The 18088-nt window shown below is 42.8% G+C and overlaps 1 protein-coding gene across 1 annotated transcript; it reads right to left on the bottom strand.

Annotated features, from left to right (window-relative positions):
• Positions 1-16576: 16576 nt before the first annotated feature.
• Positions 16577-17878, bottom strand: cUnh15orf61 (chromosome Un C15orf61 homolog). Its single transcript, XM_083666677.1, has 2 exons — positions 17020-17878; positions 16577-16795 (listed from the first exon to the last, which is right to left on the bottom strand). The coding sequence occupies exons 1-2, from the start codon at positions 17378-17380 to the stop codon at positions 16671-16673; spliced, it is 486 nt and encodes a 161-aa protein (XP_083522803.1). The 5' UTR covers positions 17381-17878; the 3' UTR covers positions 16577-16670.
• Positions 17879-18088: the final 210 nt, after the last annotated feature.

Raw genomic sequence — 18088 nt, 5'->3', positions numbered from 1 at the left:
TACATGTCTAATACAATAAGGCATCGTGGCAGAATGCAGGTCAGCAAACTATAAGACAAAACCTTCCACAGCCAGTAAATTCATTTACATTTTACATTTATGGCATTTAGCAGACGCCTTTATCCAAAGCGACTTACAACAAATACATTTGTTTAAGTAAGTGTATCATCTATCCATCAGTCATCATAAGAAAAAGTAATCTATGGTAGGACCAGGGGCTATTGGCAGTCACAATGCTAGAATAAGGAATAATAATAATAATAATTATTATTATTATTATTTATTTAATTAATTAATTTTTACAGGAGAGAAACTTGTACAAGGGGGTAGTGGGGATGAAGAGGTCTTTAGGAGGGACAGTTAAGATGTAGCCTGAAGAGATGGGTCTTCAATCTACGGCGGAAGATAGGTAGTGACTCTGCAGTCATGACAGCAGTGGGAAGCTCGTTCCACCAGCCGGGCGCCAGGACAGTGAAAAGCTGTGACCGAGTAGCACGGCTGCAGCATCCACGTAGAGGCGGCGGTGCCAGGTGGCCAGCCGAGGTAGAAGAGCGGAGTGATTGGGCAGGGGTTTGGGGGCTGACCATTGCTTGCAAGTAGGGAGGGGCTGTTCCCTTTGCCTGCCGGTAGGCGAGCAAGCGCTTAGCAGCACTTAGTCACTCCTGTAAATTTCCTTTGTCTAAATATTTTGTCATACTGCGTTCTCTCTATGCTACAGGACCACTTTCCGGTTTCTGCCTGACCAGCCTGCCTGCCCGTCTGCATACCCTGTCCTGCCTACCTGCCCTGTCTGCCTGTCTACTTGTCCTGCCAGCTCTGCCTGCCCTGCCTACCTGCCCTACCTGCCCTGTCTGCCTGTCCTGCCTGCCCTGTCTGCCCTGTCTCCTTGCCTGCCTGCCCTGTCTGCCGGCCCTGTCTACCCTGCCTGCCTGCCCTGCTACCAGCCCTGCTACTCTACCCTGCTTGCCATTCCACCCTGCTACGCCGTTCCCCCCTATTCCCTCATTAAAACCTGATTCTTTTCTATAAGTTTCCTGACTCTGTGTTCAGCGCTGGGGTTCCTTAGTTCTGACCGTAACAGACGGGCTCATTGTAATGCATGGAACGGTATCAAAGAAGATTTCTCCCTCCACCAGCCTCCACTGGAGCTCATATACATTATATCTGTGCAAGGTCTCTTACAAACACAGAAATAACCTTGAGAAGACAAGCTCTAGATTCCCAGGGCCAGGTCTAACACACTAATGGCTTGACACATCAGCAGACTCTTCCTCAGAGTCAATACTACATTCTTTTGACGGCGGATGTGCTAGAGATGCATGCCATATGCTGTAGGTTGAGTGAGCGAGGCCGGCCTACGGTAAATAAGGGTAAACCAGCAGTAACTAAGAGCCTGAGAGCACAGATATCCAGATAAGGGCCCGAGCGGGTGTTAGGTGGGCAGCCGCCGGCCGGTCCAGCAACTTCCTCCACACTGGACCATTCAGTACACCTCTCAGCGTCTTAGTCATCCTGTCAGCACAGGCCTGCTCCTCTTACTCCTCTCCAGCCGTGGTTAGGGTTGCAGGCAGCCGGAGTAAAAGCGAAGCTGTGATGATTTAATTATGACACTGTTTAATTCAGTCGGGCCGGGTCGGGTTTCCCGTCGGAGGGCATAGAGATGTGCCGGGCTTGGTTTATGTTTACAGAACCTCCCAACGACTCCCAGCTCACATTTAATCCCCTTGGAAGGACAGACGGACCATGACGTCCCCAGGGGGGAGAGGGCCTCACTCTCTGGAGTCCAACTCCAGGCAGCCAGTGTTGGCTCTCAGAGGCCTAGTTTATTTATGACAAATAACCATGGCCTCTCCGTTGTCTCATTACCTACGCCAGCTCATCTACTGCCCAGCAAAGTGAGTAACATGCTTCTCTCTGGGGATTCAGTTACCTCTTCACATGCCTCAAAAGTGTCTCTGATACTTTGATTAATGGTTAATGGTAGTTACTGTGGTAACAATTAACTGATCCTTATGAGGGGTCGGTTTAACACCTACTCAGCAGCAGTGCACTGTCTTCATGTAACAGACAGTGGTGGAACCAATGATTGATATATCGATAGATTAGGGGAGGCTGGTGGAGGTAGAAATCGAATGATAAGAATGATATTGTACACCATTCCTCATTCCATTCCATGTTTGATACCATTCTTCATTCTATTCATGCATTACAATGAGCCCGTTTTCCGATTTCTGCCTCCACCAGCCCCCACTGCTATAGATCAGTGGGTGGAACATGGCAAAATGGTGTCATTTTCCCACCCCCTCCCTTTCACCCATTTTACACAACTCTTCACTCTGCATCATGACTACAGAGCCCTCTCTCCACTCTGGAGTTTGATGGCTTACTCTTCCTCCAAGCTGCAATCAATACCTTTTAAGCAAGAATTGCATCTCTTAATTAAGGCAAGAGGAAGATATTCATTTTGAGCCATTAGCAGTCCAGGCCTTATGGTGTCTGACATTTAATAGTGATTACAGCAGTCTTTGCATACTGTCAGGCAAGTCATTAGGCTGCTGTCATCTCAAGATGTTTTCAAGGCCTGATTAACATGATCTTTATCAACACATAATGCATGGCGACTGCTACACTCCTGCGTAGTTACACTAATGTGGACTAAATTGACATAGACCCACTCAACATAGATTTTAGAGGTTTATGAGAAGAATGTGGTGTAATATTGCCAAAGCTAGGTGAGACAGAGAGCTCTTTACTCACAGAGTTAGCCTGACCTCTGTAAATGTGTCCCAGTCACCTGCATCTTATTTACACTCATGTCTGGGCAGGAGTGAACACTCTGACATGCACTATTCATGGTGCTCTCTAAAGCACCCATCAGATGACAATCATGGCCCCATTCAGAGCAGGGGGTTATGGTTACAGTACACCACACACACAGAGGGCTCTACCTCACGGGGAGCAGTAAAGTAACACCATCAGCTGGGTGTCTATGGGCCAAACGCTCAACTCACCTCTACGTTTTATATCGGAGAAACCGGTATAATCAGCAGATCTGCATAGCTTTAAAACATTGGGGCGGGGTAATCAAAAGTAACAATGTGTTGATTTGACCACATTCACCAAGCAGAAATAGATGACATGTATTCTAAAACAATACCAGTCGTCTCTCACACTAGCTACTGGTTGGTTAAAACAACCTACACACATGGCTGCTTACTATTTGGTGACAGGAGGGAAACTCATTGTGTAAATCATCAACTGCTGGAGCCACAATGCTGATTTTGTCCAATGCTCCAGTTTTCTTTCAATTGCTTTCTTTTGTTTTAATTAAAAATACCTATGGGTGATTAAAAAAACAAGTGTGTGTGTGTGTGTGTGTGTATGTGTGTGTGTGATTGTTTGTGAGTGTATAAGAAGAGCTAATGGTCTTTCTCTTTGTAACCACATAATATCTTGGCCGAGAGATGCTGGGAGAAAAACCCCAACGGACCACCTGGCTGAATTATTTTCTGGGAAAGCAATCTAATGTAAGATCCCAGATGACGTGCTCCACACAAATAACTGCACACAAGCGTAGCGGTCAGAGTGCTTGGTGTTTTACATTACAGGAGGTGTTGCATACAAGTGGTGGAGCACAAAACAAATTATAGACCAGGCCAAAGCCTTGTCCCCATTACTGAGAAGAATGTCGCACACTGACTAAACATAGATTGTACACATCCCAAAGAATCCGTACCCAGTGGATGTTCCTGTACTTAAATGATACAGCTGATGTCCTTAATCAATTCCAAGGGATTAGTTAAAAGTGGAGGACAAAACACCAACAAATCAGCCGGCTCTAACAGGGTTTTACTCAGTGCCATAAAGAGATGGAGCAGCACACACTATGGATTTTCTGCAGGGCTCAATTGTCTGAGAGGCTGTTCGGCTTGCATTATTGACTTTCTACGCTTGGCGGAACCACGGCAGTCAGGTGCTTTTCCTCAACTCTAATTAAGTTGTCATAAATGTGAGACGCAGTTAATGAAGTCCACTTACTCTTTTAAAACGACCACCCATACAGTAGGATTTGGAAGAATACAAAAAAAGATTAAGAAGAAAAGGTCTTACAGCGGTCCCAGTATCAATCACAGCAAACGGCTACTCTGGTGAGTAACAAGCCTGAATGAGGGTCAATAAGTCAACCTCAACAGAGATATTTCACTAGTAGCAGACTGTAATGGAATCATAACAGAGATGTGAGACAGGGATGTGACCAGGGACGGCCTGTCATGTTAGCAGGACAGAGGTGATGCATCATCCCTGTGATAGCAGGGCTCTGTCATGTGCTACAGCACAATCACAGTCACTCTCCATTCTCAAAATCAATATTTGTATAAGTCATATACCTATATGTCACTACCTTCAGATCAGAGACAAATAAAAGTATGCTACACTCACAAAGGCTGCCTCCAGCCTGCAAAAAAACTATTTCAGATAACTTCCAGTCAGGTCAGCCAGCGTAGAGTAAATGATTGCTTTATATCATAAAGCGAGGCTTTTCATGTTTGAGTCCTTTTGATGTGAAAACCATTCATTTTGCAAATATGTAGAAATGAAGAACAAGGTTATTTGAGAAATAAATAATTCAAACAAGGTATGAAGAAAGGTCAAGGAAATAGCTCCCCACTTACAAACGATGTAGCAGAAAAGGAAAAACATAATACCAGAGGACAAAGTGATGGAAAGTTTAATGACAATTTGTTTGGCTGGGATCGTTTATTTGAGTTTGATAAAAGCTGTCAGAACAGAATGGGAAAATAACATCCCTGTTGGCACCTGGAGACAAGGGGAGAGTTTGAAATGGTGATTGGGTCTCTCTATTCCCTCATGTCAAAACAGCACACATACAGTACACGACTAAGCAGATGCCAGTCAAAAGAATGCACAGTGGGTTTCACACTGTCATAGGCTAGAAGGTGATGAGACACCATTTACTGCGCATAGACCTGTGCAGTAAATGTAGAAAATAATATTTATACAAAACAACATATATCAAAAAGCATTTGTTCAGTTCCAAAGACGCTGTCACCGGTGTCACCATCCAAAGAGGCATCTCAAAGTAAGTTGTTTAAGACGTTGTTTAAAAGTTGCCAGAGGGCTATCAGGCCCAACACAGTAGGTGAGGGAGAGAGACAGGTTGCATATTTAATGGAATCTCTTCTCCACATGAAGAGACAGATTAGCCTGAAAGACACAAGATAAGTGCTCAGCCAAATGACTACGGTGGGCAAAGGGCACGCTTGATAATAATCAGACTGTACAGCAGGGGAGGCTGGTGGAGGTAGAAATCAGAGGACAGGCTCATTGTAATGCATGGAATGGAATGAGGAATGGTATCAAACACGTGTCAGTGCATTACAATGAGCCCGTCCCTTTCTCCCTCCACCAGCCTCCACTGCTGTACAGGCGTGAAGATCCTATGGGTATATACTGTATGGAACTCTGGCTTTGTTATAAAACCCCCTTGGATGTGGTTTGACATGGACTATAGTTGAAATTATGCTGCTGACCATTTCCTAGCAGGTCAGCAGTCTGGTCTGATACATGCATTTCCAACAGAGAGGCCACTGTAAAGCCATTTGGATGCTGCACGGCGAAAAAAAGGCAATAAAATGTAATTACAACCTGTTTTATACTGTTAACTTCTAGACAGAATCACAACCTCCCTTTGATAGAAACACCAAAGCAATTTCATTCAGCCTCTGAAGACAGGGATATCCGGGAAGAGGGAAAAAGCAGAGAGTCACGGTTGACTGGCGGAAGACGAGAGGGAGGGTGTTGATAGTCCTCCATAGGCCGGTATACATCAGGCACACAGCCTAAGCCTAGACGCACGCGCCCTGCCTACGTCTAAACTCCAAAAAATCCATTTCAGAGAGTCAGATATTAGATAAATATTTATATCACATAACCTGTATCAATAAATCTCCTTTGGGGACGTTAGGCTATTCTGCTGTCGATAGCTGATTCTACCAGCAGATAATCATTTTTCTCTCCTTGGTCTGGGTTGATGTGAAGTCGATACGTGTTGTCAGAGTTCATTTTGGCTGTGGAAGCTGGATGGAGCGTGGCTGGGAGGAGATGACAACCTCCCATTCAGACCCATTGATTGGGCGGTAGTGCGTTGGTGGGGGAAGAGGGGCTGGCTGTCATGTTGTATATCTATGTATGTTGTGTGTGTGTGTGTGTGTTGGGGGGGGGGGGGGGGGGAGTGGTCTGCAGCTCCATTAGTCCACTGTGTTACAGGTGACACGGGGGAGTCAGGCCTCTTAATTGTCTCTTTGACACATGGCTGCATACAAGTGGCCCTGATACACCGGGGTGAGAAGGAGGAGGGGGAGGTGTGTGGGTCTGAAATGGCAATCGGGCCACGGCACACTGAGACAATGAACATATACAATCAGTCAGGATAAAGATCTCAACCTTGGCGGCATGAGCGAGGAAGTGAGCAGCGCTCAGGAAAAATCAATAAGGAACCACTCATTTTGGAGGGACATGTGTGTCACAGTCAATAGGAGTTAATAGGCTGGGCTGTTCAGTGCAGACAGGCTGTGGGGGATAGCAGCCCACTCTGAGACAGCTTAATGCACACTGAGAGGCCGACTGGTAACAGGTAACAGTCACTACGGACACATCAGGACTGGAATGGAGCCTGATGTGTGCAGGCCAAAGTTAATTATAGAATGGAGTTGAAGGTGTTCTGGAGAACTGTGATCCAGTGATCACAAAAGACAGATCTGGTCAAGACACACACACACACACACACACACACACACACACACACACACACACACACACACACACACACACACACAGTAAAGTATGTTGCAGTATAGTATGTGGAAGGTGTGGCTAGTACATGAAAAAAAAATGTCGCAAAAAGAATTCATAAAATCTGAAAAACATGCTTTAACATTGAATAGCCTCGTTTATGTATTATGTCTCACATTATTGTCATATGAAAGCTCCAGTGCATTCATTCATTATTCATCACTACAGAAAGTTGCCCCAATATGATGTTGTTTTCAAACCTATATAATTAACCAAACCTCTCTGTACTTGACCCTGGCTCCAGACCTCCTGTTCCAGGCAGCCCATCAGGGGCAGGGAGACAGATAATGACCCAGCGGTAACATGTGCTCACCTGAGGGCTTCTCCACACAATCATGTGGAACCCTTCCCTGCTCTAATTAATCAGGGATGTACTAGCGGGCCCCTCAGACCAGCTCGCAGGTTAATTGGCTAGGAGAGCATTAGAGTGACTATGTAGAGCAACAAACATCAATGCAGCTTTGATTCTGAAAATGTATCTCATCCTCAATCAAATTACAGTAGATCCAAATTGACCAACACTGGGAAGTGTCTAATAATAACTTCATTAATTGGGGTCTGCAGGTCACACTGTTTGGTTCAGTAAAGCAGGATTTCTCCTCTTAATTAGTGCCCATTAAGACCTCATTTCAGTGGCTATAATTTCTTAATTGTCTCCAAGTTAATTGATAATTAATTAAAGAAAGATTATAGATAAAGTTTCCCGTAAAAGACACATTATCTTGAGGAACCAAAACATGCTTGAAAGTCATGATTCACCCCTGGACATTAACTACAGTATAGAATAGTTATTGCCTACTAGAAAGTAAAACCGAAAAGGTCTGATTAATAATAGCGACTCAATGTACTCTCATTCATGACGCTACATTCCTTGATATCCTGTTGGATTCCTTTGCATGGCCAGCTCTACTGGTTCATGATGAGAATATGAGGAGGAGCAGATTACAGAGTAATACTGAACTCTAAAGTTAACTCTCCCACTGCTCAGACAGGAAGCTTCTGAGGTGGACAAACCTACAGGTACTGTAGGATACAGTGCATTCACAAAGAAAAGAGCAGGAAAAAAGGGGTCCTGGCTCCAATTGACATTTCAATAAGTGGAACACAGCGTTAGCAATCCATTCCCAACTTTTCTGAAACAATTATTGAGATGGTACCTCCAGGCCATGTGTGTTCCTGGTCCCTGGAGTCTTGCTGGCTGAAACAGTAATTGACTAAATTGTAGAACACATCAGGGCCATTTACAAATTTGCTGAAAATGAATCGTTTAAAAAGAAATGAGGGTGACTCTCAAATTAGCATGGAAAATGATTGAGATGTGGCTCTGGGAATTAGGAAACATGATTTAGAGCTCTGCAGAAAAGACCATCTGTGAATGGGTCATTGTTACATGCCACACTGCTCTGACTCCTATTTAAACATAACAATAGTTTAACATTTTGGTCAATAAAACAATAGAACTTGTATTTAAACACTACAACAACAGAACCTATTTTAAAATGCTAGAACTCTCCATTGAAACAATACAATATCGCATAGACTGTCTCAATATCCTGCAACATCACTGTCTGCACATATTTGTGTACCATATTTAAACATTAAACACTAAATTGTCCCTATAGCAGATTAATCCTGTAATTACTAAACAGTCCTGTTTCCACTTACTTATATTATTTGTAATATTACAAATAACTAAGCTCCATTATGATGCAATTACAAAATACAATGTTGTTACTAGAGTAATTACAGAGTTACTACACAGGCATAGGGGCAAGCTAATATAAAATGTGACTTAAAGGTTGATATTACATTCATACTGTACATAACGTGTTTACAAAAAAAAATGTTTTGGCAGTTCTTTGACATCACTACAAAGCACAAACTTTAGAATGCATGGCGCTATGAGTTCAGTTGGTGAGATTCATTTCCAGCTGAACATAAACTCAGCCAATGAGACAGAAAAAAAAAAAAAAACAATATCAAAGAGCAGTGTGACAAATCATGGGGCACAGATCTAGATTGGTTTAAATGTGTTGCGCTGCAAGGTGTTTGGGAGAGTGATCTTAGCTACATTTTACAGAGTGTACTCATTTCTGAAGAACACCAACAAATTACCCAGAATGTTTAGAGGCCTGACAGGTTTGATTGATTGTTGTGCAGACACTGTGTTGATTGTTGCCTGTTGTGCCATTCCTGTGGCTCCCAGCAGCCACTGCTTCCCTTTCTCCCCAGCTAAGCTCTTCCAACCAATAAAGAGTAATTACTAAGTTCATTAACTGCACTACTGGCCCACAGATTTATTAAAAGAAGATTTGCCATCAACACTGCTTTTGAATTTCTGAACTGTCTGCACGTTCCATCCATGTGGGATCATTACTAAGGTATACTACACAAGCACACGACCAGGCACTCCCATATGCCCTTGAGCTGAAAGAATGAGACGAGTATGAAAAACACCCTTTAATAACTCACATACTATCTATTCTTACACAACAAAATGACACATAATTGTAGGTATAGAATGAGTGTAGTGTGTTGGTTAAAAGAAATACCAAACGTATCACCATAAATTCCCATGTTTCCTTCCAACATCAGACATCACAGGTAGGTCTTAAATAAAAGAGCCACAAGCTATCTTAGTGCAATGTCCAAGTAATCTTTCTTTAATGGGAAATTTGCTACTTATTGATCCGCACCTTGTAATGCCTGCCAGCCACTCTCCAATCACTACAGCTGTCAAAACCATGAAAATGCTCTCTCTTCCTGTGTGATGCAATGGCACTCAGCCTCCCAACCATTGGCACATTTCCCCTGTTAATCATCCTCTACACAACATCAGCTCCCTCCTAGGACCCTCAGACAGGACCAACAACAGTACTGGCCTGCGTGGTGAAGACAGTGGGGGGCAGGAGTGATAGGGTGGTGGGGGAGAGGGACAGGCAGCCTGAGCTGGAGCAGGCTCCACTGGCCCTGGCCATTAGGCAACATGATGGGCTTTTCTTTTCCACACCATTTCCCGTGTTCAAAATAGCATAAAGAGACCATTTTGGCTCAATAGCAAAGACTTCAACTGAATAATCACAAGGGTGAAACTGTAACTATTATAAAGGCACCTCTGGGATATTCATACATAGCAGGGGTGTCAAAAGCACTGTAGGTTTTCTGGAGGGCAAAGTGTTTAAACTGTACGCTTTTGGCTCTTCGCTCCAACATCTGCTTTTAATTACTCAATTAGCGCAATCATTTAGACTCCTTGACATTTTTCCAAATGGCAAATCATAGCCGGAAGTTGTTCTGTTCAAATAGGGCGTTGAAACGGATCATGAAAAATGCATAGGTGATAATGTATATGGATACTTAACTAATTGAACCAATTAAAGTGAGGGAATTGGTTAAGGTGAACAGACATGGCCCTGGAGGAAGAGGCTTTGACACCTCTGATCTACAGCCTCCCCTCTCCCTACTCACTCAGGCCTGAGGTCAAATTTCAACAGACAAAAGGACTTTTCCTTCAGTCATACAATAACAATGGACACAAGCACATTTAAATAGGCATTCATGTCCAAGGCTGCTGTATTACACATTAAATTGGCCACTGGACTAATAGCATTGGAGACAATTCAGTAAATGCACTACTCTTGTAACTAACTAAATGGGGACATCTATACAAAATTTAATTTCAGTGTGAGCAGTTTACTTTGTATGTTTAGCCAGTAAATGGTATTGTACATGGAATGGGTTTAGAATGGTGTAATAAACACAGCACTTATATAGCCTACTGATAAAGCAAAATGGAAAAAATGATATGCCTTCCTGCTCCTTGACAGACAAAGCATTGCTCGACTAAAGCCTTGGACATACTGTAGTCACAGAATTTTTTCGTTTGTATTTCCAGCTATAGACCCGTGCCATTTTAACTGTATTTTCTTGGGGGTTAGCATGTTGTCCAATGTGTACTACAGCAGACAATCAGGCAACCTCATATTCAAAATGGATATCTGAGAGTTTGAGTACTACATGTACCTCCTCCAAAAATTAAACCTATGCAATCCCCTCCCACCCACCCCCCCCCCCCCCAAACAAGAAATATTGTCCCCCTGCGGTGGTGATTTCCTGCTTGCTATGGATGCATAAATAAACATAGGCATAAATACACAGAGGACACTGACTGGGCCTAGATGCCCAAGTGGGGCAGCTGTTATTAAAAGGGCTATTTATCACTGTCACCCCTCTGAGGTTCCATCCTTCTCTGCCCTCCAGCGCTGTCACTAGGCCGCACAGGAACAATGTAGCTCATCCAACCAAACTACCCCCACCAACCTACACACACAACACTGTGTGTATGCACAAACAAACAAACATACACACATGCATGTACGCACACACACACACACACACACACACACACACACACACACACACAGACACACACACACACACACACACACACACACACACACACACACACACACACACAATATCTAATACATATTAACCAGAAAAGCAGGCATAAGCTGGAATTTACTGCAAGTATATATGAACACATAGGCAAAAAGACAAATGTCAAAACAGGAATCTAAGCACTCTCACTTTAAACACTGGAAATGCGTCCCTACACACAAACACACCTTTCATTTTCCGCTCTGCTACTTTATTGATTATGGCTACAATAAACCCAGTAATCTGCAGCGCTTTATTAAGTGAATTCCCCCTTTGTTGGACAATAAGTACAGAGGGCCGGCTAACCCAGGCCATCCCTCAGCCTGGGGGGACAGCCTGCTCCTCCTGCACCCTCATCATCATTAGCAGGCCCAGATAAGACCGCTCCTCAATTAGTCCACCTCTGCTAAGGGAGGGACATGGAACCAGGTCGCATGCTTCCATCTGACCCCGGTCACACTTCCACTTTCAGCAGTCACCTCTTTCTCTATCCAGGCTTGGAGCCCCAGAGTATCAGCCTTGACTTAAACATCCTCCAAACACTTTGTATTCTAACCATAGCCAAGTCTTAGAATGTCCCTGTTTTTTTCATTCATGTATTTGTTTGTTTATCTATATATTTGAACATAACTATGTATTATTGATCTCAAAGAATACACAGCAGGACTCAAGTGACACTCAACAACCTCCCATACAAACATGAAGAGAGGTGAGAGTCCTGTGGCTGCCTTTCATGAGACAGCCAGATCAGTTCAGTTCCCATGTTCTCCCTCTCTACTATAGCCCATTGGTCTGGAACTCCTCAAAACCTCATACACACATAGCTACTCTGGGACGCAAACCTTGGCTTGCACCATTAATGAAGTGCTTACTTAACCAATTTGGCCCCCTAATTCCTATTAATTTAGCATCATAGCTATCCTTTCGTCCGGAATTAATGACACCCCCGCAGAAACCCTAAGGTCTCTGCGGGTTGGGAAAAAGTCAATCCAGCACATTCCATATTCTTTGATATGTATGTAACAGTATGTACATAATAACGGTTAAAATTCATAACCCTCTCATAAGACCCCCATCAAGTCTGCTTTACACCTGTATTACATTTTCCCCTTCAATCAGCAGCTTTTCGCAGACACAGGCCTCCCACGAGGAGCAGAAAACCATTACAGGAGACCGCAGCTCATTTGCAGAGAGATTGGAGATCACGCTGCATCAAAAAAAAAAGTATGTGAAGCATTTCAGGGGACAGAATTGATTTATTCCACTTCTGTTTGTATGCAGCAAAAGAGTCAGAGTATTTAATGTAAATGCCCATTCCTCAGCAGAGCTGCTGTACGGGTGAATAGGTAACTGCTTATATTTGACGCCACTGTAGGGAGAGAGGAAATCAAACAACAGGAGAAGCCTATTTCGATTGTAGAATGAAGGTACTGACCTCTGTATTGACTCTTGACATTGGCTGGAGGCCACTGACCCCAACATGGAGGAAGTGTTACCTCACCAATACTGGTCTGATCCAAGTTGACCCCCAACTGAGGTCAAGACTACCTAATTTTCAGCCCCTCCCTGTCAGTTACTCTGATGTCAAGGCTGCAATGGCATGATGGCATCATTTTCTTTTGTAAAAGAAAATGAACAAATATATAAATAAATATCCCAGAGTATTTTAATTTTGACTTTACAAAAACAGATCAAGTGGAGCCTGTGGCTAGAGGAGCCTCACTGCAAGCTGGTAGGGGGTAAAAGACGGCCCAGGGGGGGCATGCAGGGCGTCTGTTTTTTAATGAGCCGAAACTTTAAATACTGCATAATACATAATAAAAATGGATAGTTCATTTAACTCTCACGATAAGTCATGGAAAAACCATTAAAATCCATTACTCTTAATGTCAACAATGTAAGCAGTAAGTATGAAGTGAACATGATATCATATCAACACCGAGAGGGAAAAACAAAACAATAATCAACTTGCACAGGGACAGAAAAATGCATTAGGCCTAAGGTTAACTGTGTGCAAGCTAAAATGCTGAACAAAATGTATTAGCACAACCCATAAATAGATGCAAACTTCTAATGAATTGGGGGTATACTGTACAGTATCTCTCTCTAAAATGCACATTATAGAAATCATAGCGTCTAACAGACACCTTAGGAAGTAAGTCTACAAGAAGAAATGATGCCAGTGTTTATCGATTGCTTTTTCAATGCCTTTGGATTTCAACTGGGAGGGTTCATATCCTGTAGGAGTGGGGCATATAACATGATTGACAGACACTTCAACCACCCACTGTCTGTAGCCGTGGCAACACTGATTGGCACAGCAGGCATACAGTCCCTCAGTTGGCCTTTCCAAAAAAAGAACAAAAAAAAAAAAGATGGAAAGAGGAAAATAAAAAAGAAATATGGCGCTACTTGTCATCCCTTCCAATCTGCTTAGTAATGAGGACGTTTTCCCCCTGGGTGAAAAGATCTGCTATAATAGATTTTTAATGTCTTTCCCCCCCAACAAAACCACTTCCACAGCCAATAGCACGTGAAAAAGGTGGTAATTCCAGCCTCAATGGTATGAGGTCAGCAATTATTGCCCAATGAAATCACTAAAGCCTTTACTATTACAGTAAATCTATTTTCTGATGCTGTCTTTATGTCACACTCATTCAATATTGACACACGTCAATTAAAAAACTCTGTTACCTGATCATTACCTGAACATCAAATGAAAGGGCTGAACTTTGCTGACCAACACCAAAATCAGTCCGCAACTGATAACACTCCAGTCATGGCAAGTAATATGATTTCTATTTAAATTGGCCTGAAATAATTCACAATGTGATATACAGTATATACTGTTATTCACTACTACGAAAGATTGACAATTTTGTAACAGTTGTCTTGACATCTCTGTACGTTGAAGAGAAGTAATTTCAGGGTTATCCCTCCTTGCAGTCATCAGTGTGATGGTTCCAGCGGACCCCTGCTGCGAGTGGAGCAGGCAGGGAGATAGGTGTGCTGGTGGTTGGTCTGGGGGCTCTGATAACCTCCCCAGCATTAGCTGCAGGGGTTGTTCATACAATAATTGTTTCTGCCAAGCCATACATCTATATGTCAGAGCAAAATTAATGTGATTTTTTCCTTCTGAATAATAGATTATAAGTCAGAATAGGACAGATATCCAACGCATACACCACTTCAATGAGTCTTACATGCTTGGGAGTTTTATTTCCAAGACTGCAGCGTAAAATGCACTGACTATATTCAATTTAAATAATTACTGTGTTATACTACATAAATGACCTTGCAAGCTAATTACAAGACCGTACAACGTTACTTAATCACAATTATCAGTTCGGTTTACATCAACAGAACTCTAAAGAAATCCAGCAACAGATGCCACTCAATTCCAGCAGTTAATTTCCCTTGCCTACCTCAAATGTAAATAGCGTTAGTACTTAAAAGATTTCACCTTGGCACAACTTTATTATCAGCATGCAATTAAACTAGGCGCAAGGCTAGATTGCATGGTTCTTACAAGACATCAATCTCTCCGCAAAGTGCAGCCACATTTTCCGTTAATTTACAGTAACCCATTTGCAGCCCAGATATCCTAGACCGGGGTAATATGTGTAACGCTAAGCCTCTGCTTGGGTTGATGGGGTGCCCTCCCCTACTGCTCAGTGTGGCCCAAAGGTGCAGCCCTGAAAACAAATACAATGTGCTCACAGCCTTCTCAGCTTGGGTTTCACTGGCTCACTTCATCCTTTAATAGCCATGACACAAAGCTGCAGTCTGTTTCTGCCCCATGCTATTATCTGTCTCGCACTGCACTGCAGTATCAATGCAGCACCAGGGTCAAAGGGTCAATGAGTAATTAAGACATGGTTGCCTGAGCATTCCCCATGCACACTTTCAGCACTGACAAAAGGTTGGAGATGAAAGGAGGAGAGTTTTCAGTGCAGGCTGATACTGCAGATCAGATATCCGTAAGTGTGTCTAAATGTTACTCGTTATAGGCAATTAGTCTAATTAAGAGATAGTGTGGTAAAGGAGTTGGTGCATTGGTATGAGGAGATTCAGTGGTGAGTACAGAATGAGCTATCATTCTATGTTACTATGATCAAACTGAAAGCCTTAGGTAACTGTTGGTACTAAGAAAAAAAATTACAAGAGTTATTCCCAAAGAAACGGACATGAACAACTGTTCAGCCAATCCCTCAGAATGATCAAGACTGAAAGGGGGCAAAAGGTCTATTGATTTGCATGTACTACATGAAATTATTACTTCAGCTTAATTGTTGCTAAACGAGAAGGGGCCAAGGCCAGAAAATTGAGGTCTCTGATAAATGCTATTAGGAGGTGCTGGGCAGAGAGAGAGGAAATCAATATGGCAGTTTGTCAAACTGAATCTCCGAGGGAGCAGAGGGAGTAAGCCTCTGCAGTAGAGGGAAGGGTGCGCCAAGTCAGCAAAGCACATTATCAGAAATCAAAGCCCTGAGCAGGCCTGAAGGAGGGTCTGCAGAGGGCCCTAAACAAAGGCTACACTTAGGTAATTAAAAACCATTTGATCAGACCTGTCCTTTCACCAGCTCCTCTCTCTCACTATTGACAATCTGTTGCATGGAGAGTGATCACTAATTTGACTTTAAATAAATGAGCCGGAGTTATTTAAATGTCTGCATTAGCAAGCAAGTAAAACAAAACAGAGGTTACAGGAGGGCTTACGTTGAAGACTCTAGGTTTTCCGATTTAAACTTCCGTATGGCCAATCTGACATAAACCCAGAGGCCTTCACCCCAGTATACCTTTCATAGATCTTAAAGCATACATCAATCCAATTATTTCAGATCCAGAAGAAGTAGGTATGGGGCCAGAGGTTGACATTAGACTGGTAAATAGTTTTGTCCCATAATATATATATATATGCCATTTAGCTGACACTTTTATTCAAAGCGACTTACATTGCAGTGAGTGCATACATTTCAGTAGATATGGTCCCAGCAGGAATCAAACCCACAACCTAAGCGTTGTTAGCGCCATGCTCTACCAATTGAGCCACAGAGGACCACAGAACACCATAATCTGCTGTTATAACAGTTTCCTTCAAGGGACTATTCTGTTGTAGCAATTATTGAAAGTGGGTGCACACTTTTGAAAACCTAGGCCTACATAATGTACTAAGCAGAAATAGTACGCAAGACAAGAAAGAGTAAATACAATTCATTCAACTCAAATATTATTTAATAAATGAACATAATCATATTGCTCAGACAGTGAGGTTGTGAAGTTGTTTTCTTCTTCTCCAAAATACATACATAAGGACAGGACTGTAGACAGTGCTTGAGTAACTTTGACTTTTAGTATTAGTATTGTGTATCTTTCTCTTTGAAGGCGAAATAGACTGTGACAGGTCCAGAACTTGTCTGTACTGTTTCTGTAGCCCCCGCAACCAGCCATGTGCCCAAGCCATAGGCTAAAGAGGGGATCCCTGCAAGAGGTAGATAGAGAACACACAACATAACACAAGGGCTACGTTTTGAGTCAGTATCAATGCTTCACCATGACATTTGAAATAAAACTGCTAAGGTATGGTCAGTGTAAATGTAAACCTAAAAAAAAGGTAAACTAACAGCCATTAGACCCTATGTGGGTTGAGGTCTTGTTTCTAAGGTAATATCAAAGACTAATCTCCCTTCAGTCTTTCACACTGACCTAGATTGATGACTTTCAGCAGGGTGAAAAACTTGTCCTCAAAGTCCAGGTTCTGTGGAGGTGCTTTAGAACAGTGGTATTTAATAAAGGGGAAGCAGCCTGTCCTCAGTATCTGATAGTTGACTCCTTGGACCGTCCAGTTGAAGTTGGACAGTCCGAACTGGTCATTGGTGATGGCACTGTAGCGCACACAGTACGATGTCCAGGGTGGCAGATTGCGCTGCTGGAGGTGGCATGTCAACACCTCGGAGGCTGTAGGACGTGGTCCTTTCCTCCGAAGTGTACTCGGAAACAGTGCAACTTGGAGGAAGATGTTGTGTATCCGCCGGAAAACTTCTTTCATGGCAAATACTTTTGTCATAACCAGTTGTCAAACACATTACAGTTTGTCAGTCCCATTAAATCAGTTAACAGGGCTGGGGAGACCCGGTGAGGACTAGATAATGCAATACATAGCTGGCTAATGCAATACGAAAGTCTACCTTTAATGCGCCCCTTCAGACATTACCTTATGCAATAATATTTTAGAAGCAATGTCACTTGCTAGATAGATAGAAAACAGTCGGTGCGACTGTCAAACTAGAAAGCTAGCTAGCTAGCTAGCTAGCTAACTTAGCATGCTGCCAAACGGCTTTAGAGCAATTTATAATACGTAACATACCGAACAGTAAAATGCATTACATGTTGTTTTGACAGAACAACAGCATGCACGACTAGTATCGTCTCAAGTCTGTCAAATAAGGTTTTCTAACCTTTATGTCTGGCTTTCTACTCATCAGCTAGTGGTAACCTTCCAGTGAAGTTGGACCATGTTATTCTAACCGAGTGGAAACGCAGCACAGTTATATTCGTTCCTCTACATTGGCAGTCGGCTGTAAGTTGCATTGGTAAGATGTTGCCCTGTTATCTTTATTTTTTGTCTACTAAATGTAGGAATTGTGGAGGATTCCTCTATCCTTCTACATTAAATGGTGTAGGTCTATAAAAAAAAAGTTATAACAGGGCATCTTCACAGCTGAAATTGATACTTTTTCGAATAGACTGCTGCTATTGGTCTCTTGAGCTTTAT

The sequence above is a fragment of the Argentina silus genome (assembly GCF_951799395.1).
Source record: "Argentina silus genome assembly, chromosome: 3".
Classification (NCBI taxonomy): domain Eukaryota; kingdom Metazoa; phylum Chordata; class Actinopteri; order Argentiniformes; family Argentinidae; genus Argentina; species Argentina silus.
Note: the sequence above shows the minus strand (reverse complement) of the source record. Positions and strands in the feature narration are given on the sequence as shown.